General features: G+C 42.1%; 4 protein-coding genes across 4 annotated transcripts; 3 read left to right on the top strand and 1 right to left on the bottom strand.

The window, feature by feature from the left end:
- The first annotated feature begins 503 nt into the window (after positions 1 to 503).
- gid4 (GID complex subunit 4 homolog) lies at positions 504 to 4,693 on the top strand. Its single transcript, XM_079176797.1, has 6 exons — positions 504 to 843; positions 1,366 to 1,425; positions 1,894 to 2,001; positions 2,351 to 2,452; positions 2,544 to 2,674; positions 2,759 to 4,693. Exons 1-6 carry the CDS (start codon positions 619 to 621, stop codon positions 2,820 to 2,822), a joined length of 690 nt encoding a protein of 229 aa, XP_079032923.1. The 5' UTR covers positions 504 to 618; the 3' UTR covers positions 2,823 to 4,693.
- Positions 4,694 to 6,434: 1,741 nt separating this feature from the next.
- Positions 6,435 to 9,779, top strand: noxo1a (NADPH oxidase organizer 1a). The gene is made up of 8 exons (XM_079178240.1): positions 6,435 to 6,575; positions 6,690 to 6,770; positions 6,890 to 6,962; positions 7,048 to 7,231; positions 7,683 to 7,873; positions 7,979 to 8,104; positions 8,266 to 8,383; positions 8,512 to 9,779. Exons 1-8 carry the CDS (start codon positions 6,510 to 6,512, stop codon positions 9,365 to 9,367), a joined length of 1,695 nt encoding a protein of 564 aa, XP_079034366.1. The 5' UTR covers positions 6,435 to 6,509; the 3' UTR covers positions 9,368 to 9,779.
- A 574-nt stretch (positions 9,780 to 10,353) lies between these two features.
- tbl3 (transducin beta like 3) lies at positions 10,354 to 24,607 on the bottom strand. The gene is made up of 23 exons (XM_079177223.1): positions 24,467 to 24,607; positions 24,293 to 24,344; positions 24,071 to 24,166; positions 23,561 to 23,608; positions 23,275 to 23,416; positions 23,080 to 23,164; positions 22,253 to 22,423; positions 22,063 to 22,138; positions 21,846 to 21,942; positions 21,502 to 21,710; positions 21,195 to 21,336; positions 20,205 to 20,263; positions 19,636 to 19,742; positions 19,367 to 19,502; positions 16,752 to 16,991; positions 16,519 to 16,589; positions 15,520 to 15,676; positions 15,185 to 15,243; positions 14,298 to 14,401; positions 12,992 to 13,063; positions 12,626 to 12,784; positions 11,832 to 11,925; positions 10,354 to 11,204 (listed from the first exon to the last, which is right to left on the bottom strand). The coding sequence occupies exons 1-23, from the start codon at positions 24,496 to 24,498 to the stop codon at positions 10,820 to 10,822; spliced, it is 2,793 nt and encodes a 930-aa protein (XP_079033349.1). The 5' UTR covers positions 24,499 to 24,607; the 3' UTR covers positions 10,354 to 10,819.
- On the top strand, positions 24,601 to 27,520 carry rnf151 (ring finger protein 151; the record flags this gene model as incomplete). Its single annotated transcript, XM_079177308.1, has 4 exons — positions 24,601 to 24,633; positions 25,722 to 25,891; positions 26,011 to 26,107; positions 27,056 to 27,520. The coding sequence occupies 4 exons, from the start codon at positions 24,601 to 24,603 to the stop codon at positions 27,518 to 27,520; spliced, it is 765 nt and encodes a 254-aa protein (XP_079033434.1).
- Between the last annotated feature and the right edge of the window lie 128 nt (positions 27,521 to 27,648).

Genomic DNA, 27,648 nt, shown 5'->3' with positions numbered 1-27,648 from the left:
CCGTAGTTCTCTGACATTTTAAACGGAAGAGTGAACGGAGAGTGATGTTGCCTGCAATCTGCAACCTCACCACTAGATGTCACTAAATCTCACTCTGTTCCATTAAACAAGGGAACTTTAGCCTAAAATACGTCAACAAGGCAGGTAACTGTAGCTGTTACACTTACTGATCCTCAAATATTAGCAAATTTTACTTTAAAAAAATACAATTTGTTGTATCTAAATACGTATGTCGTTGCTCAATATAAATATAGTAAATTCTGTCTCTCTGTTTGTACCGATTTTCTTCGTGAATCACTCATCAAGGGTTTTTGAACTTTGACGTTGACGCGACTCCCCCTCTCTACGGCTCTGGTTGTGGTGTGTCAGGAAAATTTAATACAACTCCCAGAATGCATTTTGGGTACACTATCCAATAAGAGTCTAGCCCATGCCAAGCACTAGTTTTCCAGCCAATGCAATTCCAGGAAGCTGGAGTCTGACATGAAACGTTGCAGTGTCCCTCCTCGGTAGTCGGTCCATGGACAGTTTTGGGACGTCGGGGATTTTGTGCCGCTGGCAGAGCCTCTGTCAGGACCCCTTGTCTGTCCGGCTCTGGTGTTCACAGTCGTAAAGTTAATGACGGTTGCTGACGGTGACACCTTAGCGCTCAACATGCCTGTCCGAGCAGAGTGCCTCAGTACCACCGGCTCGGCCTGCACATCCTCGGCCTCGCTTGTTCCCCCTGCCCCGATCAACACCTTCCAGCCGGGGGTGGCCACGTCGCTGCTGTACAGCGGCTCACAGTTTCGGGGTTATCAGAAGAGCAAAGGCAACTCCTACGACGTTGAGGTTGTGTTACAGGTATGTTGTTACTCACATGCACCTGTCCTGTTTGGTCTTTTTTTTAAAAACATTAGTTTGTTTATTGCCACATTGCAAAGTCAGCATATTTGTAGCAGTAGTTGCTAACTTAGCTGACGTTAGCTTGTCATCCAGTACGCTGACCTAATTATTGCTACTTCACTGTATTTCTACTGTGACATTTAGCATTTGGACCTCATGTCATTAATTAACGTAATAGACACCTATTCTGCAGTAATGTTACACACACTACCCAAACATACACGTTAGCATCTTGTGCAACTAGCGCCCTAAATGAGTAATAATCTGCTAGGATTGACTTTTGACAGCAGTGTCAGCAGCTTTACTGACAGAAAATGTAATGCCTGACTGCAAACCCACTTTGTACGGTTTGTCTCTGTTCACAGCACCCCTCCTGCATTTAAAAAAAAAATATATATATATATATATATATTGTTGCACCTGTGATTCCAGGCCACTTGAGATACATAATTATGTATTATTCCCTAAATGTGTTTGCAGCACGTGACTGTGGAGGACTCCTATTTGTGTGGATACCTGAAGATCAAAGGCCTGACTGAGGTGAGCTGTGAAAGTAGGTCAGATGTAGTAAGACTGACCTTTTATTCTGAGCACTAACTGGTTTCTACATTGGAGCGAGTGGGAACTGGTTTCTATTTGCTTGAGGCAGACTGAAGCTTTGAGGTGGACAATTGGGATGCAACTAGATTTAATCTCTTTATTCAGGTTTGCACTCTAGTCCTCAGTTTAAGTGTGTCAACTGTATACCCCATTACAAACGCAGAATCCTGTTTAAACTGGCAAGTTGTGTGTGAGAAAATGAAGCCAGGAGAACAAACTCTCTCGCATATCTGTAGTAAGTCAAGATGCAACAAGCTAGTTGAAGCTGTGACAAGTATATCCTAATATCTAGATATTCAAAACGAGGGGAAACCGCCACTAAATCCTATTTGTTGCATCACTTACTGTAATTTCTGCTGCAAAGTTGAACCACAGTTAATGGATCCACTTTGTCTCTCTGTGTGACAGGAGTATCCAACTCTCACGACATTCTTTGCTGGTGAAATTATCAGTGGAAAAAGACCTTTTTTAACCAGGAAGTGGGACGCAGATGAGGACGTGGACAGAAAGCACTGGGTATGTTCGGTTTGACTTTTTTTTTTAATTTGAGCCGACAGCTCTTCATCTAACAAGTTCGCGCACACTTTGTAATCTTATGTCTTCCAGAAAAGCCCATAAATTGCAACAAAAAAAAAATTATGTTTTGTCTTTTTTGTTTGGCTGCCTCTCACATCACTGTGTTGTGAGAGAATCCCATGGCACCTGTTAAACTGAAGTTTATATTCAGCAACAACGGACATCTCTGTATTTCATAAGCATGTAATGATTAATAATGATGATGATTGACTTTGCATCCCGAGTTGTTGTCTTGTCATCACCTCCGTAGCTTCTGTTCTCTTACCAGAACTTCATGAACTCTTTCCAGGGCAAGTTCCAGCCTTTTTACAAATATGCCAAAAGCTTCAACTCGGATGACTTTGACTATGAAGTGCTGGACAACAGTGATTATGTCTTCATGAGGTGGAAGGTTAGTACATAGTCTTACATAATCTCTCTCTGTCCTTGTTTTAGCTTTGAGCTCTAACCTCCACTCTTGTTTTGTTTTTCTGCTCCCTCAGGAGCAGTTTTTAGTCCCCGACCACACGATCAAAGACATTAGCGGCGCCTCCTTCGCTGGCTTCTATTACATCTGTTTCCAGAAGTCCACAGCCACTATCGAGGGTTATTATTACCATAGGAGCTCAGAATGGTAACTACCAAACATCTTCTGCCACATTACTACATGTTTCTTTTGCCATATTTGACTCCTCCTGTTCTACTCGCCCCCCTGCAGGTATCAGTCTTTAAACCTAAACCATGTCCGAGAGCACAGTATGCCTATTTATGAGTTTCGGTGACGAATGCACACACGAGTACCGAGTCAAGGAGGGGACAGTTCCGACTGCGCTGTGGTTCAACGTGGACGGGAACACCGGAGAGTCCTTTAGTGCCGAGATGGGAGCTGACCCGTTTCCCTTCCTGCAGGGACGTAAACCGTGGTCAGCCTCTCCTGTGGTGGACCGACAGAAAGCAGGCACAGAGAAGGACGAGTTTAAAGGAAGGTAACGATCAGTGGAGGACGGACGGCTCTTGCAGTCACTGTGGAGCTCACGTTTACCTCAGATTTCATTTTTTTTTAAAATTGTATTTTGGTCTGTTTTCATTTCCGTGCCACCTGATTTCTTTGCGCTCGCAAAGGATCCGTCTTCCTGTTTTCCTTCAGCGGAGAAACATAACTGCCTTTTCAGCTAAGAGTCGCAAAAGAAAAGAGTATAAAGGGTGTATGTTTGTGAGAAGAGTATTTAATTTAAATCATCTAACATCACTTTGACACCTCCCGTAGTGCATAAGTACGATGGTCGTGGGGTTGTTGCCAAAAAGGTTGCAAAACAGAAAGTAGCAATGATGAGCAGTGGTCTACTTATTATGCAAGGTCTTCAAGACCGTAAAGTTGTGATCTGGCGTTCAGGGATGGTGTTTTTTGGGGCAATACGTATTGAGACCAACAGCTGAATGTTGAGAGTCGGCCGAGTTAAGATGACAGCGACGATGATCTCCAACGGGTCGTTAATAATCAATAACCGATCATTTACACGCTGCTGCTTTTACAAACGCACCGAGAAGTCTTCAAATGGCTTCACGTCAAAATGTCTCTATGCAAGCCAAAGGTCACAAGTAGGTAGGCTTTCTAAGAGCGCATAACTTGTTTTATTTACAGATGATTTATCTTCCTTTTATTTGTTTTTATCGTAAATGTCTGAGTAAAACTGCAGAGGGAAAATAAGACTGAGTGGGGAAAAATAAATAGATTTAATAACAATTACCAGCATGTGAAGCTCAGACATGTGACAGTACATTCCAACTCAGTTTAAAAATGTACAATTTAATTTTATTAGGTGTCGACAAACACTTATTGTGTGGAGTTAGACTGATGAGAAAACAATGCAGTGATTTGAATGTTAATCTTCAACACAGTCTGTGGATCAAATCTTAGTTTTCTTTCAGTCACATTCGTCCTTTTGATATTATTTCCATCTTCAGAAGCAGTGAAATGTGGCTGAATGAGGAAACAGGAAACAGTTGAACGTAATGTCTGCCATGTGTTACTGTTCTGTCCTCAGTGGAAAATATTATGTGTGAAAAAAAAAAGCACCTTCTGTGACTCCTGGAGAGAAAAGTCTAAAAGGAATATAATCTCCTTTGATGCTTAAGGAAAAACCTGCTGCCTTAACATTTGAAATGTCCGTAAATCTCCTTTTTTTTTTTTTTTAAAGGACAAATTATTAGGTTTGTAATGTTTTTATTTGAACAAAATCATGAAAGTATATTTCTGAGGTTGAGGGGAACCTCCATCGGGTTGATGTGGGCGTCATGTGTTGGAGCGTGCATGTACTCCGCCGGCCTCTGCGTTGCTGATTGGCTTTCAGCTGGCTCGCTCGCCTGCTGCATGACGATGGGCTGTGGGAATAATCTTTTCTTTTTTTTTTTTAAGTATGTGGATTGAAAGTGTTGCAATCTGATGGATTTAATAAAAAAGAAATTGCTTCTTTTTTTTCTTTTCTTTTTTTAATCAATCATATAACCGAATGAAAATGTGCAATTTAAGAAACAGATGTTTATTTGTGAGTGTTATTACAAGTCTCGACTGAATACACTTTATCTAAAGAAGATGATGTATGCTGAGTCAGCCTCATTGTGTGAGGAGAAATAAAGAGTGGATTGTTTCATATGTTTTGTTGTTGTTATTTTATATTACTGATTGTTTATTGTTTATTAACTGGATCCCCGTTGGCTGACGCCTTAGCGGCCGCTAATCTTCCTGGGCTCCACAGAAAGGACAAAACATAATGCATACGAAACTACAGTCAGAATAATACAAACAGTACAGTCGGATACAAAGTGCAGTCAAAGACTAGGCTGTATATTAGCAGAACCGACCATGTACACAGTGCATCCATCATTTATGCAAAGAAGGATCAGGAGTCTACAAAGTGATAATCTGCATTGAACATCAAGCTAAACGTGTATTGGCACTACAGTACCACCTGTGACGCTACAGGTGAACCTGTGCAGGAGTTCAGAACTGCAGAGATCACAGCGGCCAGCACTAGATGTCAGTAGCGGACAGCTAACGGGTTCAAGCACGCGCCAGGCTCCGAACTTTTCAAACCTCTAACACACTTCTGCAGCAGTTAAGGTCACGTAATGTGTGGCCAGCTTTGTGTTGTCTCTGACAAAGTGTAGCAGCAGATGAGTAAATCAACAAGTGGTGTGAAAATCCCTCTGACCTTACAACCCATTGAGGAAGTGATCCAAATCTCTGAAGTGTATTCCTCATAAATATCAGTCACCTCCTTTATTAGCAGGTCGAATTTACACAAAATAGTTTCATGTGCAGCTTTGCTCCAAAATACTTAGTATTACATTTAAAGATGGCCCCTATGACATAGTTTGGTTTTCTAAAGGTGAAGAGTAATGTTTGTTTTTGGGAGTTCCTTTGCCGTCAGGCTGATTATGAGTCACGTTTGGTGTACGTGCTGCAGGTAACGGAGAGGAGGAAACGTGTTTTTCTGCAAGCAGAAAGAAATGTGAAAGAACAATATAGGCAGTAACTTCCTTATCTGGCTTTAACAATGCTAGCTTGATCAATAACAAATAACAAGACTTAATGAGACGAGAGACAGAAGTTTGTGCGTGAGTTGTTAGAAGAGTGCAGTTCAGATAAAGGGATCAACCTCATTAGAAATGCAGTTCTTATCTTATATGCTGCCTCGCTGGCTGCATATTCTACTTTTCTTTATTGTCCTTCTCAATGTGCATCTGATGTTGTTGCATATAAAGCACTTTTTAACTGACTTTATCCATCTAATATATCTTTTTTTATTATAGCGCTTTAAAAGGTACTCAAAGGCACTTTACATGGTAAAAACAGAAACAATAAAAGCAGTTATTTTCTACCATGACACAAAATGAACTTTAACATATATATATATATATATATATATATATATACATAATTATATTATTATTTTCTGCGTCACATCTGTCTAGCCAGGAGATATATGTATTCTACACAGAATGAACCAATAAAGTCAAAACTGACATTTCCTGATGTGATTGGTCTGAATAAAATGGGCGGATGAATAATAGGAATAATAAATGGAAACTCATCATCATCATAATCGTCTCTCGTGCTTGTTGATGGACTGAGAACAGGACTGTTGTTAAATGCACCTGCTCCACATTCTTGTCACGCCTCTCTCATCCGAATTCCCTAACCAGGAGAACAAGTTTAATTCACTCTTCCCGTCACGGATACAAGTTGGACTTTCCTGAGAGTTTTTTTGTTGTTGTTGTTGCTTTTGGACCGTCCTCCCAGTGACGAGGATGTATTGTCTGCGTGTCTGACGCAACACCGGTGGAGGAAATATAAACGCACCTGGAGAGCATCTCCGCGCCAGTCCCGAAAACCAGAGCGAGGCTGAGAGGCTTCTGTTGCAGCTCACACACCTGCATTCAACACACGTAGTCTCTGTCGGTTCATCATGGAGGGCCACAGGTATCCCATCAGTATCGGATTAATCGGAGTGATGCACAAGGAGAAGTGCAAAGTAAGCGCATATGGAGATGTTTCCTCTTTTTCTGATTTTTTAAAAAGATGCCACATTTACATTTTTAAAAATCTGCACTTCTCAGTGATTCATTTTGCATTTTCCCTTTTCCAGATGTACATGACCTCCGTGCTTTGGTCGGACGAGAATGAGATTGTAGTTTACAGGACTTTTCAGGATTTCAAGACAATGCACGTGAGTATAAAAGGCTACATCTCCTCTCTGCGTGTCGCGCGTGCATGTGGTTGTCGGTTAATTAATAACGGTTCTGTTACCTATTACTAACGGTTCTGTTACCTATTTCTTTCCGACAGAAACAACTGAAGAAGGCATTCCCACCGGCAAACAAAATGAAAAAATCCGACAGAATCATCCCCAAATTTCAAGGTATTACAGCTGCAGTTTATGCGGGTTACAAAGTGCGTTTACGGGCTGTTTGGATTCTGACTTCAACATTCCTGTGTGCTTTTAGACAAAAAGGTGAACGGCGGCGCCCAGAAGAAAGGTCCAACCAAGTCACTCCTGCGCCTCAAGTTCTTGCAGAAATACTGCAATAAGCTGCTGAGCTGCGACGAGCAGGTCTCTCAGTCGGCAGACCTCATCCAGTTCTTCCACCCCAAAGACCAGGACCTGCAGCCCGAGTTCGCCAAGAACAGGTAGGCTGAACATATTTATAGTAAATTAGAACACCACCTTTAGCCTTTTTTTGTGGCCATAGAACTCAGAGCAAAGCCTGAAGACTTTGAGATGCATAAAGCTCTACCGAGATGAGCAGTTATATTTTAAAATACCCAAATAATCCATTAAAGCGCATTCTATAAAACATGCATGGAAATAAGGAAACAATTATTCTTAAATCTACTTCTTCATCCTTGTTTTCCCTGGTAACACTGGTAAAAAAAAATGTGTTTAGTACAAAATGTATTTTAGCATAAAAATATAGAAGCATGTAAAAGGAAGTATCAGCACCGGGATAAGTCTGAATTCCTGCTCAACAAATTTGGGTGATTAAACGCAGACTTTGGGATTGGACTTGTGCAATGAGCTGCTCTGTGTTTTCCTGGAGAGAAATCTAGCTCCAAACTAACCTGCGACTGTCCTCCTCAGCATCATGATCTTGCCATCGGAGGATGAAGTCAGGGACAATGGGGGACAGGTCAAAGGTGGCAACGTGACCCAGCCGTTCGTCACAGAGACCTACAGATGCGTGGCCCTTTACGAGACCAAAGACACCAAGAACAAACCTTTCAAAGTGGCGTTGGACGAAAAAGTCGACGTGCTCATCAAAGACCAAGCAGGTGAGCGAGCTTCACTGCTCAAGTCAAGTGTCCCGTCAATGGTTGGAACCTCATCAACCCAATTGCACGGACACATGTTAAATATATGTGGTTGTGTTGGTTCAGGGTGGTGGCTTGTGGAGAATGAAGACAAGCGGATGGCCTGGTTCCCTGCCCCCTACCTGGCGAGCCTTGATGATGATGAGTCTGATGATGGGGATGAAGATGACATTGATGGGAGCCCTAAGAGAGGTATGTGCATAGATACACTTTCAGTTGTACCTCAAGCATCAGACTATCCACGCTTGGCTTGTTTGCATACACAGTGGACGCGGTTTTAAAATACCTCCGCGGGTTAATGTCGGTCGAGTTGCGACGATGTTGTGTATTAACGTTGTGTCTTTCACTCTCAGGAGAGCTGTACACTGCAATCAAGAGCTACAAGGCCACCAAAGGTGACGAGATAACCGTGTCCATCGGTTCGGTGGTGGAGGTCCTGCAGAAGTCGGACAACGGCTGGTGGCTCATCAGGTATTTAACCCTTTGGCTGAACTTTGAAAACATCCTTCCAGCGGCATTGCAGATTATCTTGTCGTAGCCAAATTCTCACCGCTTTAAACTCCTCCAGACTTGAACCCCACATTCTTGTCTTTTAACAGGTACAAAGACAAAGCGGGCTACATCCCCACCATGTACCTGCAGCCCTACAACTTCCCTCAAATCCGCATGACAGCCCACCATCAGGGTCGCCGCGCCTCCGCCCCGAACCCAGAACTGCTGTCCAACCAGCTCAGCCTCTCGCAAGGAAACCTGCTGCAACTTCCAACCGTCAGGTCTCCCTCACCCAACCTGCAACTTCCAACCGTCAGGTCTCCCTCACCCAACCTGCAACTCCCACCCGTCAGGTCTTCCTCACCCAACCTGCAACTTCCATCCGTCAGGTCTTCCTCACCCAACCTGCAACTTCCACCCATCAGGTCTTCCACACCCAACCTGCTCCCACCACGCGGGCAGCAGAGATCGAACTCTCTCGACATCCTGTCTGAGGAACCTCACTTTCAGCCTCCGGCTGCCACCTCACCCTCGACTGCAAAGTACGTCCCTCCGCCCACGATCATGGTGGAGATGGACGGAAAACAGGAGAAGCGTGAGATGAGCCCGAGAGCAGATAGCGGGGAAAGCCTTTCGAGCGACAGCGACTACAGCGACGAGCTCAATTCTTCCTGGGCGAGCTCCTCGTCCTTCGACCTGAGCCAAAGCTACACCGAGGGACAGCTGCGTTTCAGCCGTACGCCTCCCCCTATGGCAAACAACCGCCTGAGCCCGCCGAGCATCGCGGAGGGGAGAATGAACCCCAGCGTCTCTGATCCCGCCCTCTACAAGGGCCCGAAAACACCTAAGGTGCCGCCCAGGCCGCGGGCCCAAGATATCCTCACCCGGTGTACCACCGTCACCCGCAAGAACGCAACCAGAGGCAGCCCGTCACCGACTCAAATAGAGATAATAAGCTGCTGAAGTTTATACTGATGGGTAGCTTCATCTTTATTATCAAGGTACTTTATCTAAGAATTAAGAGGCGTCACACCAGAAGCAATATCTATATTGGCCTTTAGCAAAACCAGAGTGTGTGTGTGTTTGTATATGTATATAAACAAGATTAATAAGGAAACATTAAACACTCGTGAATGAACATTTATTTTCCATACTGGAAACCTTGTGTTGTGCCTTATACGCATTTTTGACTGTACTTGATTGATTTGTTTTCATGCAAAAGTAAATGTTTGTTTGAAATACCAGAGTGCGCAGGTAGTTCTATTTCCTGCTAAAGCCTGTTAAAAGCAACTTGACGAATGGGATGTGTGTAAATATACACTCTACAGTCTGACCATGTACATTCTGTGTGTGTTCACGTGTTACTGAAGAGCTTGGAACAAATAAAGTATTTTTGGATAACTTGATTTCATCTTCAGTTGTCTTTGATTTAAATTTGTATTTATTATTTTCAGTCGCTACACAAGTGAGAAGCGGCGACTTGGTAATTTTGTTAATTTTCAAATAGATCAACTGTTTCACCTCAACACTAGTGTTCAGTTAAGAGCAGATGAACGGTTAAAACCAGAAGAAAATTGTCAAGTTTGTGTTATAATAATCTTTACATACATTATCCAAACTTCTTCACACTGCAAGCTCAAAAACATTTGTAATTTATTTTGCATAAGCAGATTGTATCTAGATTTTGCAAATTGGAATCAGACTACATTTGGAGGTGGTTTGAAATGTGACTCCAGTCAGATCTCTCAGTACAGTTTTGGATAATGGGCCATAAAGTCTGTCATTGACTCTCATCATTTAGTGCAACTGTTTCTTTGATTGGTGCAGAGATTATCACCTTGTTTCCACTAAGCAACTAAGTTGCAAGGAAGTCACGTTGCATGCAACTGACTGCACAGAACGCTCTTAAATAATATGGTGCATTTGGAAAAAAAATGAAACGCTTGTTAAATCACAAAGAACAGATTTTATTTATTATATAAACATTTTTAGTCATTGAATAAAAAAAAAATAATTGTGGTTATGAAAGGAACCTTGTGTGCTGTGGTGGAACCGGTAGATCAGGACTACGCAACATAGCAGGACGAGACAAAGGGTGCTGCTGGTATCTGCAGTGGGGGAAGGTGAGCATCGCTCAATGCCAGAATGTTTATGCAACTCAGTCTTCCTTCAGTCTCCTCTTTTCTTTCCTTTGTTTGAGGAAATCAGGCTGGTTACGTTTTTTTAAATTTTTTAAATTCTGCTCAAACTCTCATGCACAATCTTTACTGGCACATGACAGAACATCTTTACGAGCTGCTGAGACGGGGAATGCACATCTATTATCGGTTTCATCGTCATCACTCCACACCTGTCTCTCCCTAAACTGCCACACCCATTCCGTGAGTCACTCCACTCCGTGGTCCGAGTCATCCGTCAGCTGGCGAATGTCTGGCATTGTAGAGTGGAGGACACTGGGAGACATTTCATCACTTTTACTGTGGTTTGATCTTCCAGGTCTTCCTCTTCTGAGCTCTCCTCACTTTCAGAGTGGTGGTCGCCATTTGTTTTGGTGCTGCCTCCGTTTTCTACTAACACGTTGTTGGCGGAGGCTTTCTTTGAGGCACTGACCTCATCGTCCTCCTCCTCCTCCTCCTCCTGCTCTTTAACTGGGCAGTTTGGATCTTCATCTTGTCCGCCATCACTGTCATCGCCGTCCTGTTTCTCCTCATCACCGCTTTCCATTCCTTTCTCCTTGTCAACCATAAAGAAAGGCTGTGCAAGAGGAGTGGTATCCATTTCTTCTTCATCTTGGCCCATGCTAGACAGGAAACACCAACAGGGATTAGAGTCATAAACTGAATACATGCATTCAGAACTTTTCCATTTCCCTGCATCGTTTACAGAAAGTATCTCGGGATCGGCTTCACCTTCACGTCATTAAGAAAAGGAAAAATACAACAGCACGCCCGGTTTAACTCGGAGAATGCTGCTCTGCCACCTGTTTCCGTATTCACGTGAGAAAGCAACACGGCAAGACAACAGGCTTTGTGTGTTTGCTGGAAACCTCGACTGGCTCAACTACATACATGTCGTGTTTGACCCACATAGTGCCAATATTTTGTTACTGAGCCGAGGTCACACAGGTGTGCTGAACTTAAGACCTTTTTGCTGTACTCAGTGGAGGAAGTTACTGAGCTTTAGTCTGAGATGTTAAAAGTTAAAAGTGCGTGAAACTCTAAACGGAGACGGACTGTCTGGTGCAAGGCAGCGTCTCATTGCACACACGGCTGCGCAGTGTTTGAGTGTCTGAAAGTTCTTTTGAGTGAATTAATCTGTTACTCCAACTGAACTTCCTGGATCACATTGTATTGCATCACTGGTACAATAAACAACATCAACGCAGCCGTTTTAACGCAGGGCTGTTTTCGTTTCGCCAATCTCTCACCTGGACGGTGCTCCGGCCACTCTCATCTTCTGCCACATGTAGTTCAAGAACATGGACGCCTGCAGCAGATTGCCGATCCTCTGCATGTGTCTTTCTGTGCGTGAGCGAGAAGAGTAAAGCGGTTATTCATTTCAGCTCACATTTGAATCAGGAACCAGAGCTAGAGGGTAATTCGGAAACTTGGGCTTGACCGCTTCCATGCAATACTTTCACGTTTACATCCACTTTGCGTGTATAAACTACACTATACTCAGTGTGTCTTGTAAATTGTGGTTTTGTTTTGACCGTCCCACAGAAAATAAGGCGAAGGAGTCACTCTTGAACAAATACCTCCTCTTCCTGTCTCTACAGTTTACCACACGCTACAGTCCAAAACCCTGCTGCCAGATCCTCTAAATTAATCTTATAGTCATGTAACATGGGCATGCACCATTGCATTTTTCATATTTTACTGAAGTGTGTCACTTTGCGCCTCCGAATCACGACACATCCTGCAATGTGGCAGACGCCTTGAAACAGGTTTGTGGTTTATTTGGTACTTGTTATTGCTTTTGCAACTAAGATGACGCAGTTGTTGTTATTATGTCCTGGATCCCACTTTATTATTTTGTATCATTAGTGTATTTCATATATTATCTGACATCAACTGCATGTCTCTCCTTCTTGGCAGGGACAGTTATTTAGTCTCATTTTGCTTTTGTCTGGAGAGGAACTGTGTTCATATGCACATCCATACTGTGTGTATTTTACAATCAATTTGTCTCAGTTAAGACACGCACACACACTCCACTGACCTGTGTATGGGATAAGTCCCTCGAGGTGGGTTCGGGCGCCCTGGTACTGCAGCAGCTCCTCAGGCGGCAGGTGTGTGAGGAGCACCTGCAGGACGGCCTGGGCATCCTGACAGTTTCTGGCGTTGGTGTTCCACACGGCACAGTAGCGCAGGAGCGACTCTGAGTGGGGGGGTGAAGTCATAACGGGGTCGCGTTGTGACAGCAGCCAGTGGTGAAGGTGGAAAGGGAAGGAAGGAATCGAAAGAGACAGACTTTATTAGCTTTATTGTATTTTAACTTCTCCTTCTTTACTTTTAGACATTTTTTGTTCTTGTCGTGTATGTATTCCATCATTAGAAAGGTTGCCGGACATCGTCGATCTGTTACCTTTCTGATCGACTCGTAGCTTCAGTACCGTCTTCTCCAACAGCGTGTGGCTATTCTCCACCTGACGGATCGCTGGAAGCAAAAGAGAACAACACGTCAGAGACATCGGCTGTTTGTTCATCAAACCTTTGTAATGGTGTCTGGGTTTAATGTCCACACGTGTATTGGGTCACGTTTTGGTTGATACATTATGAATCCTGTCCATGTAGAATAAATGAAGAATTTCTAAACGACACAGAATTGTGTGGCTAATTTTTTGTGTGTCATTAGTTTGTGATGACACATTAATCATTTAAGAGCCTTCGGATGAGCAATGACACGTGTCTCATCCTGTGTTACTGGAACATCTTCCTTTCAAAACAGGGAAAATTTTGAATTATATATAATTATACAAATTAACATTGGTGACTGGAAACTGTTGTATGAATACTTTTAGGAAACCCCACAGGTGCACAGCTGAGATTGGCTCAACTCACATCCTCGCACGACTAGATGTGATGCAACACATGGATTATCAAAGAGAACTAAGAATGTGTCCGCCTTTTGTTTGACAGCTACTGAATGAAATACTGATCCACCCTCTGCAGGACTGCACATGATGTCCTACACGCATAGCTCAATGTCTTTTATTATTGCTTGTATGTATGTATTTAAAAGTAAAGATTCTGGACTGATGGTAAAAAGTTGCGTTAACTATAATACAATTTAAACTGCCTTTCACTTTCCAATGGCAAAGTGTCGGCTTTATTGAAATCCCATTCGTCAATTTACATAAAAAAGAAGTTCAAAAGGGTTAGCAACAGTCCTAACACTAAATATAAGATTATATAATTGTGTCACATAATGTGTTGAGGGACATGATGACTATTCAGCTTAACAAAACGTCACTGCACATTTTAGTTTTGATAAATGAGTCTGTCATGGGACAGAACAAAAGAGTCTAAACCCACGTATTGTTTTTATGTATAGAGGCTTAATCTTTGACAGGGCGTCCTGCTGGGTATGCATCAATGCTCCATGAATCAACTCTTAAAAGGGGAGCAGCCGTCCACAATGAGCGACGACAGGATTGATGAGACAACCGCAGGTGAAGCGATGAGAGACCGAGATGCAGTGAGTACAGAGGAGATATAATGTGGGACAAAAGCTACAGAACACATTTAAAACCATTGTGTACGCCGCAAACAACCAGTAAATGTCTGAGTAGACGCATCCTGGTAGCCTAAAGGGTTAAAGTGTCTCTCTTTCCTCTCAGCTCTTAAGTGTCACCATAATTGCCCCAAAAAATAGTTAATAGCTAAAGTACCTTTAATCACAGTGAGCACAGTGCGAGGCTGGTCCAGGGAGATGGCGAGACCAAGGGCCTTCAGGTACTTCTTCTCATGGAGCAGGTTGGACAACTCCTGCTGCCTTCAGACACAAGAAACACACACACACAGGTTCATTAACGGGCACATGCAAAAATATTTGTTCCTCAATGTTTACGGCAAATTAGTTCAAGCAGTGAATGTCCACAGAAAAGAAATACCAAAAAAACTAAAATGCAGTTCCTCGACTATGGATAGAAACGGTATACTAACGCATTTAAAAGGTTTGACAGATGAATATATAAATCATATTAACTGTAGGTTTAAGCCCTCTGTGTGGGTTCAGCTGTGGTACGCGACAACTTTCCCATAAAATACACAAAGTCAAAAACTTGTACTTTTCACATAACAATGTCTCGACTAAATCAATTTCTTTCACTACAATAAAGTGTTTAAGCATCTTTTACTCTGAAAAATCCTGCCTGATAATAATTGATTTGTTACCCGGGATGACGTCAATGGGAACACTTATGTCTGAGTGCTTGTTGGCATGCATCAGTGAGTAAACATTCATTAAACACATAACTAATTGTCTGTGAAGTTCCCTCCTTCTTTTCAGAACACGTGCACGCACGCACGCACGACCTGACCTGACCTGTGACCTCAACCTAACACAGTCTTTGTTTAATTATCAGGCGACATGATGGAAACCAAAGCCGGGTCTGATGCTGAGTGATTCCTCCAGGATGTGTGAAAAGACGACCAGACTTTGTTTGTGCACCACTTCAGTGTGAGCGCTCCGTCAAGGAGAGGATGTGGGGCTGAATGACACGCACCTGTTCTGTCGCATCCGATCAACTGTAAGTTAATGACGTGTGTTGCTTACTTAAGTATCTGATCCTCCTGCTTGGCCTGCTCCTCTGCCAGCTCCACCTCAGTCACATCCTAGCAGTGGACAAAAGACAAAATGTTCGTGGTCACACATTGAAAACTGTGGGGGAACTCCCAGTTAGGAGTAAAAGGAAAGCTAAAAAATAACCAAAGACCAAAATCTTGTTAAATAATAACTCTTGCATTTGTATTTCATTTTCTTGCAATTTATTGAGTGATTTATTACCCAAAGGACAGTTGTGAGTTATAAAGTCTGACTGCTAATCGATGCAGCTTCATTCTCTCTGCGTCCTCTGTTCAACAGGTGACGATCAATCACATCACACTTACCACCCACACGGTGATGTTGGAGTCGGCTGAGCCCGTCACCATCTTGTCATCGTTGCGGCTGGAGTGGAGACCCCACACTTTGTCCTGGTGGGCGTCCAGCGTCTTCACACACTCGTTGGTCTTTATGGTCCACAGCTTTACTAAACCGTCCGAGCCACTAAGGACAGAACAGATCAGTTAGGAGAGTTGAGTTACAACTGTGTGAGGGGGGGGGATCCGCAATGATGCAGATAAAACACAAGTCTATACTACAATCTATGCTAATTCTAGTGAGGTGAAGAGAAAGTTAATAAAGAAAGACAATTAAGTGATCAACAGCATATGTGTATATTATATTTTGATATATCTTTTACGTTACAGTTGTTTAATAAAGCAAAAATGGAAGATATTTTCTGGTTTAAGCCTCTCAAATCTAATCATTTTAAACAGAATGTCGTTGGACAACACAAAGAATTTGAAAAATAGTTCTCATGGATTTTCAGAACTTTTCGTTCACCGTACGATTAAATCAATCAAATTACGAACTGGCATATTCATTTAAACAGAAAAGAACCGTTAGTCGCAGCCTTCAACTTAAAACAGTCAGCATACAGAAAACAATGAAACAGATGTTTGAGTGTGTATTCTCACACAAAGCACTGGAGGAGCTACTCACAGTTGGAAAAAACCTTTTGAATGCTGGTGAATCAGCTCCAGGAACAAAAAATAAGTTAATATAACTATATATTTTACTGTATAGGTAGTGATTACTGAGTAAACATATTGTATATAATTTCCTGTTAGTAAAAAACAATAAAGTATGTTTCTTGTATACTAACTGCAATAACAATAACTATAAAGATGATTCAATCCAGTATAAAAACAATAATGTAGTGTGGGAATGGGACACAGCTACGGTTTAAGTGTTTTCCTACCGAGCTGGTGACTTAATATAATTTTCTAAAAGTTTGAAGATAACATTGTTCTGGAGAAAAGCTTTGCATGTGTGTGTGTGGTTACCTGGTGAGCAGCTGAGTGCCTCGGCTCACAAAGATCACCTTCAAAACCGACGCATCGTGACCCTCAAATGTCTAAAGAACGACAAAGAAATATCACATCGTATTTACTTTAAAGCCACAAAAATATCACAATTGCAGTCATCTATGGGGAAATAACTCATTCAGAACTCTAACAAACAATCCCCCTGTTGAATTTAGAGTGAGAGATATGATGTCACACTTCTCGTGGCCCACCTTGAGGCAGCTGAAGTCTTGCAGGCTCCACAGTTTGGTGACGCCGTCTGCGGAGGACGTGGCCAGCACCTGGTCGACGGGAGAGAAGCAGACGGCCCAGACGCCGCGCCGGTGGCCCCTAAAAACCCCCAGCATGCCCACGATCCCCTCCGCCGCCAGCGACCACAGCTTGGCCGTGCGGTCCTGGGACCCCGAAGCCAGCAGCTTGTCGTTGGGAGACACCGCCACGCTGTTCACATCCTGAAGGAAGCAAGGGCGGGAGATGAGGAGACGAGGACTCACTAACTCAATATTCTTTTTCAAGTTAAAACAGTTTTTTGTAAATGCAAATTTGAGGGAAGTAACTTTATTGGACATGGGAGAAGTTTGCCTTTAGGGCTTTCTACCAGAACTCTCCTTCGGTTTAGGCGACAAACACACTTTGTCCGGTTAAAGACAATATCATGTGGGGCTGAAAGAAACACTTTCCTGCAGAAAGCCATGAAGGCAAATGTCTCCAATGTGCAAATTTATTATGGAAAAAAAGCCATGTGAAGGCATAACCTAAAGTGACATTTCTAACAAATCTCTGAATTCCTCTCACAACACTGCCTGAAGGTTTTACATGACAACAAAAGACACGTTATGGAACCAAGTGCTGCTGATGGACAGATTGTCGAGTGTTGTATCGTACATCTCGACTAGCAGGAAATGATAGTGTGTTAAAACTGGACATTCCTAGCTGTAATCAGTTCCACTGGTGAGAACTGGTGAGAACGTTTTTCTGCACTTCCTTATGTTAAGAGTCGCCATGCAAGGGACTGTTTACAAAGACATTGCTGAAGACTGACTCACCTGTGTGTGTGAGTGTGTGTGTGTGTGTGTGTGCATCTGCGTGTGTGTACATATTTAAGTAACCATTAATGTAGTCTTTCTGCAGTAACCTGATACATTAAATGTCATTACAACAAAACAAAAACATCTTCCGTAATGGTTAAACTGTATTTAATACAGACACAGTTCTTCTACTGGAGTTCAGTAAAAGTACACACACCACAGTGAAAATACTCCATTGAAGTATTATGAGGAAAATGTACATTAAGTATCAAAAATAAGTATTCAATGAAGTGAAATGGCCCCGGTGAGTGTGAGTTTATCTAATGATACACCGGTATATACCATTATAGAGTATATCAGTGGATTATTATTAATGTTTAAGAAGAATTTCACTCTTGTATTTGGTTCAGGTGAAATGTGTTTAATGCATTTATTGTTTGGTTTATAAAAAGTATAGAAATAGAGAGAAATCACAATTATCCAGAGTTCAGAGAGACACCAACCGATTGTATAAAACCTCAAAATTATTCAGTTTACTGTAATTTAAGACAAGGAAAACCAGCAAGTCCTCACTGGATTATAACTACGTGAGCATTTGAACTACAGGTTTCAGACGAGGGACGTGTGTTGTCGGCTGTGCAGCAGGAAGAAGCCATGAAGCTACAGACTAAAAATAAAGGATAACAGCTTCTAGGAGCAGTCGTTGCTGAACAGTCAGACTACCAGTGACATTCAGACACACTTGCACTGGGAGGAAAAACTGTGCACTCTCATTACAGTCTGTTCTCTCCATGCATCAAAATGCTCTAAAAGTCAGCCGTAACCTGATTGGATCTTGTTTTCCGTGAATAAATGATAACAATGACTTTCCTCCACTGTTTCCCAGAAAAAGGGGAGATCAGCAGAGGAGCACGTCACTACACGAGTAGAAAGAAAGAACTTATGACAATGGTGAGACGTGACGATACCCTTTCTCTCTTCAGCACATTCATTATGCAGGAAACAGGAAATCTTAAAAAAAAAAAAAATTATTACAAAAAGAATTCTCTTCCTCTAGTTTTGATTGATAAAGGATGCAAGATTTGAACCGATACTTGGTCGTCACCTCGGACTTTCAATATCACCCGTTTGTATTTCAGCAGAGACAATCACAATAACGAATGCTCCGGTTCCAGAACAACTACATGAATGCACAAATGTTCACAGCTTGCCAAACATATGTCATTCATAAAATGTGTTGTTTATGTACTTAGTTTATCATCTCAAGATTTGGTTTCGATTGTCATTATCTCCGCCAGGTTTATTTGGAAGCTGAACAGAGCCGGTACCGACAGCGGCATAGATAAAAAATGAGTGTATCGGTTGTTCGCGACATGCGGACGGAAAACGTCTGATGCTCGTGGCGTTTGAGCCTGCACTCTACTAAGAGCACTGTTCTACTTCTATTTGCAGCCAACTTCAAAAGTGTGGCCGTTCATATCTTATATCCAGTTGCAGGCGTGATAAAAAGGTGCTGGAATGTACTTTTTGCTTTGGAATTAGATATTCCGGGGAATCGATTCCCTTCCCCACTGTAGGAGCCAGGTATGGCCTGTGTCATTTATACCTTTTTTTTGGCAAGTGATGTTTCCTTCTACTCAACTTGTTTCTTTTGAAACGATCATGCAAAAGCCCACCGGATAGTTTTGATCTGTATTCTCGTGGCATCTTATGAAGGATAAATGCATTGGAAATAATATTTAGCAGGATGTTTAAATGTTGCTCTTTTCTTCTTCCTGCGTAGAGTTTTGTGCTCGTACCTTGTCGTGTGCCTTCTCCGTGGCGCGGGGGGTCAGCTGGTGTATGTCCTCTCCTGTAGTAGACAAGTCTGCTGGGAGATCCCAAACCTTCAGGGTACAGTCCTGACTGCCAGACACTACGAAAGACGCTTTCATCCTGGACACAAAGACGGAGAATCATTACCGTCACACGGACTCATTGATGTCCTTCACTTTACGACCAATTCCTGCCGGGACACGTGACAAGAAACACGTGTGTGTGTGTGTGTGTGTGTGTGCAGGAGTGTTACCTGGAGCAGGTGATGGAGCCCACCGCGTTAGCGTGGTTGGAGCCGTGAGCCACACAGTGCACCCGACCAGTGTCACTGTCCATCTGCCACACACGCACTGACCTGTCCTAAAGACGAAGACACAACGCGCACCAATTACCTCACCGTTAAACATAAACTCACAACCATGAGTAATGATCTCAGACATCGCTATTACAAACTGGAAACATCAGGCCACTAACTTGTAACTAATTAGCTCATTAGCATTGAGGTGGAAACTGAAATGTTGATTAATGTGCGCTGTCCCAGGTAAATAAATAATTTTTTTTGTTTTTAATTACTGTAGAAACATGGCGGTGTTATGTGGTGGACAACAATTCATAGTTTCAGGTAATTATAAACTAATCTAAACATAGTTATGAATATTAAATTACACATCTGTCAATAAATCCCTCTTAATCCTACACACTGATCCTCTAACACACACTGAGAACTCTGAGAACAATGAGTGTTCACACTCACACAATGAGTGTTCACACTCATTGTTCCCTTAGTTTCAAGGGCTGGAAGGTGTTGCGGTGTGAGCTCACCTTCGCACAGCTCGCAAAGAGAAAGCCCTTTTTGAACACGTCCAGCGAGAGGACAGTATCTGTGGACAATGAACAGATAAAAATAGCAGTGAATGTATAATAGATGATCTCCTCTCCAACCTGCTCAGCAAGTCACTTTTTAACACCATGAAGCTGAGATAACCTGATCGTATCAGATCTGAATTCTGGTTCCTCTAAAGACAGCAATCATTTTCACTAAACCCGCTAAGATTAATAAAGCCTGTGTGCTTGATTATTGTATTATTCCTCATTTAATGTAATGTATTTTCTGTTGAATTTGCTATTGCATGTAAAGCACTTTGCAAGTTTGTTACACTTACTACACTCACACTTGTTGCACTCTACAAATAAAATGTATTTGATGAGATCAATACAGATCAGCCTCATTATAAAGCAAACTTTATCAAACTTTTTCTTAGAGACTAATCATTATTCTATATTTTAGTATTTTAGTTACTGTGGATTTTGTACTTTTTTACTCAGTTGATATTCTTACTGTTTATTTCTTATTTATATTACTTGTTGCTGTTTTTACTCTGTATCTTGTTGCACTGTCCACTTTGCTGCTGAGATCCTGTGAATTTCCCCACTGTGAGACTATTAAAGGATTATCTTATCTTATCTTATCTTATCTTATCGTATCGTATTACCAGTGTGGTAATATATCTGCCACTGCTGCATTGTTTTCATTCTCAGTCATCCACGTTTCTCCAAGTCATGCAGCTATTGCAGTTTTTAGAAACTACAGAAAAACTTGCAAAAATAGACTGAAGAATGACTGTTTTACCTTCATGCATTGTTCTTACAGTGTACAACACAGAAACATTGTGTGGAAATGTTTTCAAGAATGATAAATTCATAATATATATATTTTTAAACCTTCTGCCCTCTGGTGATTAATATAAACGTACTGCTTTGCATTTCACATTGGTACTTGTTTACACATGCTGCCCTCTGCTGGTTACTGACCTGTGTGTCCGTAGAGGATCTGGCAGCTGTTGGTGAGCAGCTCAAACACCTTCAGCTGGCAGCTGTTGGTGGCCACCACAATGTGGCTGTCCCCTTTACCCAAAAACTTCACGTCCAGCACTTCGTCATTGTATCCCACAAACTGTGAGAGAGTGGACAGAGGGAACAACAGAAGATGAGCGAGGGTGACCATTAATTATGTATGAATAATTATTAAAGAAGCCCTGGATGGCCGGAGTCTCTAGTTTGATGATCAAGTTGTCCAGAACAATTTGACAAATATTTCAACCTCCACCTCAGTACACACCTGCTGCTGTGTGGTGAGACCAGGCAGCTGGTAGAGCACAATGTTGTGCTCTGCTGTGACTGTGGCCAGTCTGGAGGAGGCAGGCAGGGGAAGGAGGTACGTTAGACCGCGGGGGTCGTCGTCCTTCGCTTCCTCTTCCTCAGAGACGGCCGTGAGGGTCTGGGCGTAGACACAACGCGCCGTGCTGGCTTCCCACACTCGCAATACACCTACAGGTGAAGACGGGAGACGGGGTGAGCGACAGAGACATTCAAAGAAAAGCTCTGAGGAATTGAGGTCGCACAAAATATGGATTCATGCACGGCAGCACAGATTAGATGTTCGGGACAACTCAAGAGGGGAACCTTTGCTGCCTGCTGTGATGAAATGCAAGTCTTTGCTCGTCACTCCAATCTGAGACAAGTCCTCATCCTCAGGCAGCAGCACAACACCCTCCACGGCCTGACGACAAAGACAACACACACAGAGAATGAAGCTGCAGTCTTTTTCCAACATGAAGAGTACAAAAATATTGATTCTTTCTTCATCAAATAATACATGAATGTCTCCCAGTTGTCTTACCTCGTAGACCGGCACAGTTCTCTTGGCTTTCTGAGTCTTCAGGTCCCACACTGTGCAGATCTTGTCTCTGCCAGAACTACAAATAAAGATCGACACACAATCACAGCAAGAAGAAGAAGAAAGAAAGCCCACAAAACTTTAGATGTTGTGAGTAACAGCCCATCCATCGGGTGGGCTGAGCGTACCGTACCTGACCATGGTGCAGCCGTCGGGACTGAAGCTGAGGGAGGTGACCGTGCTGTAGTGGCTCTGCAGCACACACACACACTGACTGGAGCGCAGGTCCCACAGCCGAATGCCACAGTCCAGAGAGGAGGAGAAGAGCTGCAGCCTGCTGATGTCTGGGTGGAACTGGACCAGGCTGCAAAGATACACACGAGTATGTAACTGAATTTAGTTATACACTAAAGCTAAAACATGTAACTTTCAAACCTTTTATGGTACATATGTTAATGTATATGTTTACTATACATTATTAAAGAAAAATTCAAAGACACCAATATTAAAAACACTGTATTTTTCAATATATATATATCTGAATCTGAAAGTCAGATCTTTACTGGCCTTCAACACCAGCAAACAAAGTACATCCGAATCACCGTTATTGAGCCAGTGTGTGTGTGTGTGTGTGTGTGTGTGTGTGTGTGTGTGTGTGTGTGTGTGTGCACATACAATTAATTTTATATATTTAATTTTTTTAATCTCTTTTGACAAAAAATACATTGCTCAATCCTATTAGTTACTTATACAGACTCATGGCAGACAAAAAACAATATTTTAAGATAATACTTAAAGCAATTCTAATTATTTAATGATTTATTTACTGATGACATCTTTACGGGGGAAAAAATTAAGATTTTGTAGAAAAACATGTTTATGTATCTCAAAGTAAGATAAAAGGAGAAAAAAGGAGGAATGACATACTGATCTTGAGTATACAAGTATTTGAATGAAGAAACAACTTCTGTTCCTACATATTATTCAAAGCATTTCTTGTTCAGAGATATTTCAACTTACTGAACAACGCCAGATGAGCCTTTAAGGTTGTGTGTGCAGTACTGCTTCACCACATCCCAAAGCTTTATGGTGCCATCACAGCCACCTGCAAGACCACAAGAAGACAAACACTGAAAACCGCACAACGTCTATGTAGCAGAGATCAGGCAGAAACACGGTACACAAAAGACACAACTTATTGTTATAATTGCTGACCTGTGGCCACGAGTGTAGAGGTGGAGTCAAAGGTCATACTGGCCACAGGAACCGTGTGAATGGCCCTCCAGGAGCGAGTACACTGAGCTTGCCTCCAGTCCCACTGCTTCAGCAGCAGAGCTCTACTAGCTGTTACCAGCATCTGTGGTGGAAAGCCGAACAGAGACACACATGTGTACTGAATACTTTCTCACAGACTGAGAGAAGAACATCCAGCTAAAACATCCAAATTCACACGATGAAGTGCGACTGAAGTGATGACAGGCGCTCGAAGTGTTGGCTTTACCTCATCGTCACAGCTGAGTGCAAAGGATGTGATGTCCTCTTGATCATCCTGCAATTAAAATATGGACCGTCAGGATTGTTCAATTAACCATATGATACAAAACAAATCTAATCTTTACATTTGAGAAGCTGGTACCAAAAAAATGTTTGACATGCTTTGCTTACTAAATCACTTAAATGAAAGTTCGTGGTAATTGACTTTCTGTTGGTCAAATGATCAATTAATCAGTTTAGCTCAAATCATATTACCAATGCTATGTATATTTAATTCATCATGAATAAATTCAAAGTCAAAAAGCAAAAGTCTGATTAGTCAGAATAAAGGACATACTTTACTTTTTGGCATCACGGTAAATAAAGGATCAAGTACTTATGTAGGCAGGCAACACACGCTCTATTCTGCTGGGCATTGTTCTATGACAGTACTTATTTAAGATCGGGCTTCTGCTGTTGCAAATATTAAAGATCTATGACTCTGTCCTTCAAAGGTAACCATCCACTCTGTACTCACATGCTGAACACTGTGGACAATCTTCCCTGTGCTGATCTCCAAAACGTTGACACGAGATTCACACGTGCAAAAGATGTACTGTTCATCTTTGCTGATCTGGAAAACAAACAGACAATGAGGTTAAGGACCATCAGAGACAAGTACAACATGTACAACATGTATTATACACTGGTTTTAGCAACACAGACACTTTAGACACCAAACACAAGGCAGACAACTAACCTGTACTTTTCCTCCTTTGTAAAACGGCTCAATCTTGCTGTCAACGACATAACTGTAAGGGAAAACATTAATATAAATATATGCTGTACCAACTTCAAATGACACTATAGCCTAGCTTGTGTTAGCCAGCTAGCAAGGTTTGCAGCCTGCACGTGCGATACATCACAAACTCACTTCGTTTTGAATTGAAGGTTGGTGTTTGCCATCTTGCTCACGTTGAATCCCCAAACTTAAATATTTTTGTCAGCTACAGCTGGTTATTTACTTATTTCTCACTTCACACGTTGGCTGAAGTCAACACATTCCGCATGTTGGTGGTTGGTACCCGAGTCGCACTCAATGTACGTCATCCGTGCGCACTGCGCTGTGATTGGCCAGACGCTTTTTGCTCATAACACAGCATCTATTGGCAACATGTAAACAAACATGAATTCTATGAAAGAAAAACACATGTACACTATAAGTTTGTGTGTGGAATAAATACGTTTATAAGTTATATGGGTGAATGTTATGTGATCATTGTAGTCTTAACAGAAACAGTGACTTTTAGATGTAGTCCCCGGGGGTCCTAACAATAGAGTCACCTGGGTTTATTCATGTTCACAAGTTCCTGTTTTGACGCGTGGAGGCAGAGCTTTGGTGCTAGAACAGCAGGGAAAGGACGCGCTCCATGATGAGCGCCATTATCTCCCTTCGTTTTCGTAATTTACTGCTTTCATTTGTCCACACAAACTCACACGCACAGGGTCGCGTTTTGTCAGGAATGTTCATGTGTGTGTTGTATTGATAACGCGGGTGTGTGTCTCGCGTGTGACATGTGAGTGGACAGATACGGAGTAAACCAGCGCCGGGAATGTAAACACGGTGAAGAAAGAAGATTGTCATGGTGAGTACACAACCGCTTTTGTTTATTTATGAATTTGTCGGTTTAGGACACTATACTTAATTACTATTAGGGTTAAATCCTTAATACGGGCACAGAGCCTAATATCTTCAGTGAACTGTGACATTTGCTTTCCTTTGAAATACATGGTGAGCGTCATGTTAGTTTTTATTATTAGATAGTTTTATTAACTAAAAATGTAATAATGCCAAACATCATGTGTTGTAAGCATTTTTTAATCATCTTTTTGAAGGATTAAACTTGCTTTTTGTTATCATGTAATCAGTCATATGACTTTCCAGAACCATTCTGTATTGTCTTCTCTTGCCTTTATGTTGAAAACACTGTGGACGGGTTGTGGGCAGCTGTGGAGCCATGTTTTACAGCAAACAGTTTTACAGAAAATACTCACCTATTGGTACATCAGGGGTCACAGTCTTTCAGTCCTCAGCTGGCACAACTCTACCCTTTAATGTCTCCCTGATAATATTAATAACACATTATGATAACTCCGAATAAAGTTGTATTTATTTTGGTCACATCCAGGCGGACCCAGATGTGTCAACACAGAGTGGGGGCTATGATGTGGAGCTGTTTGTGGACACTCCAGACTATGATCTAATCTGCACTATATGCCAGGGGGTCCTCAGGTGTCCAGTAAGAGCTGCATGCCACCACATCTTCTGCAAGAAATGCATCTTACAGTGGCTGAAGAGGTACTGAACATAACATCGATCAATACAACTGAATGAGAACAGTGTACATGTGTACTGCATTAGATTGTTATTCATGTCCATGCAAAGGATTAGGACTAACTGTTGTTTATCCCCTGTAGGCAGCAGACCTGCCCCTGCTGCAGGAAGTCCATAAACCCGAGCTTGATCTTTGTCATGTTCAAGCTGAGCAAATCTATTGGACGCACGAAGATCAAGGTAGGAAATGGAAAGTAGAAGTTGCATTACATGAATTGTAAATAGTGTAGTAAAACGTATGTACTGTAATTATGATAATGCTCATTTTAGTAATTGAATGGCTACATTAGTTCTTTAGGAGAAAGGCCATGTTATTGGACCACACCACGCCTTACATTATCTCGTCTTGAAGCTCTGGGGAGGGGGATTGGTCAAGAGATACAGAGTAAATTAATACCCTGGGTGTTTTTCTAGCCTTTTAAATTAATTTATAGGGCTTATTCATGTTGAATATTTGCTGTGTCAAAATGTGACTATGGTCTTTTAATGATAATATCTTTTATTATAGGGGTGTGACTAACATTATTTTCAATTAATATACATTCTTTTTTCACTTAATCAATCAGTCTATAAAATGTCTATAAATTACTTCAGCACAGTTCACAGAACAAAATGATATCCTTTTCACATAGTTACATTTTCGACCGCTTTAGTTACTTTTTACACACAAAATAAATGATGAGCTTGTTTGACTTCTCAACGGTTTATAAGATAAAATAATTTCCACCAGCTGCAATGAAATGCTACACACATTCATGTATCAGTAATAATATCTCAATAACAGGACAATGATACATTCTGAATCCCACTGGGAGCATTTTTTAGTACATTATGATTTTTTTTAAAACTTTTGATACGATCCCCCTTTTTACAAATTATACTTAGTTTTACTTCAGTGATATTTTGAATGAAAGATTTTTACTTGTTATGGAGTATTTTCATATTCCAGTATTGTTACTTTTACTTCAGTGAAGGATGTGAAACATTTCTCCACCACTTGTAATCTCACCTCTGCTTGCATAACAAAGTCAACAAACAGTGGTTGAGAAGTTATGTCATGCTTCAGGCATATAAACCATGTGTTTTGTACTGATATCTTTGTGTTTCTCTGTATCTCGCCTCTTACAGTGTAAGAATGAGATCCGGGGTTGTGAAGAGACCTTCCCTCTCTCGGAGCAATACTGCCACAGCATGAGCTGTCTGTACGAGCTCATCTCCTGTCCGTACCAGGGCTGCCGGGCACAGCTCCTCCGCAGGGACCTGGACACCCATGCACGGCACTGCGAACACTGGCGTCAGCCCTGCCACATGGGCTGCGGGGTGACTCTCTCCCACCGCACCCAGGCCCAACACAACTGCTACAAGCTACTGAGGCAGGAGTATGAAGCCAGACAGAGGAACCACAGGGCCATCGCAACTGCCCTGCAGAGGAAGATGAGGAAGATGCAGAGCACCATGGCCCACATGAAGAGGCAGATAGGGCTGATCTGTGAAAGCCTGGAAGTGATGGACGATCTGCACGAGGTGGAAGAGGACCTTGGAGAGAGCAGTGGCAGCTCTAGTGTGACTCCAGGTAGCAACAACAGCAACTGAGGGACAGTTACTGCTGCTAATTGGCTGCTGCTGTGTGTAATTTGCGCATGTATTCATTTCTTTCAAGGTGTGTGTTTTTAGAATAAAAAGAGTGAATTAACAATCTTGTGCTGTAGCTTCATCTTTTT

Source organism: Pholis gunnellus (genome assembly GCF_910591455.1).
Source record: "Pholis gunnellus genome assembly, chromosome: 17".
Taxonomy (NCBI): Eukaryota; Metazoa; Chordata; class Actinopteri; order Perciformes; family Pholidae; genus Pholis; species Pholis gunnellus.
Note: the sequence above shows the minus strand (reverse complement) of the source record. Positions and strands in the feature narration are given on the sequence as shown.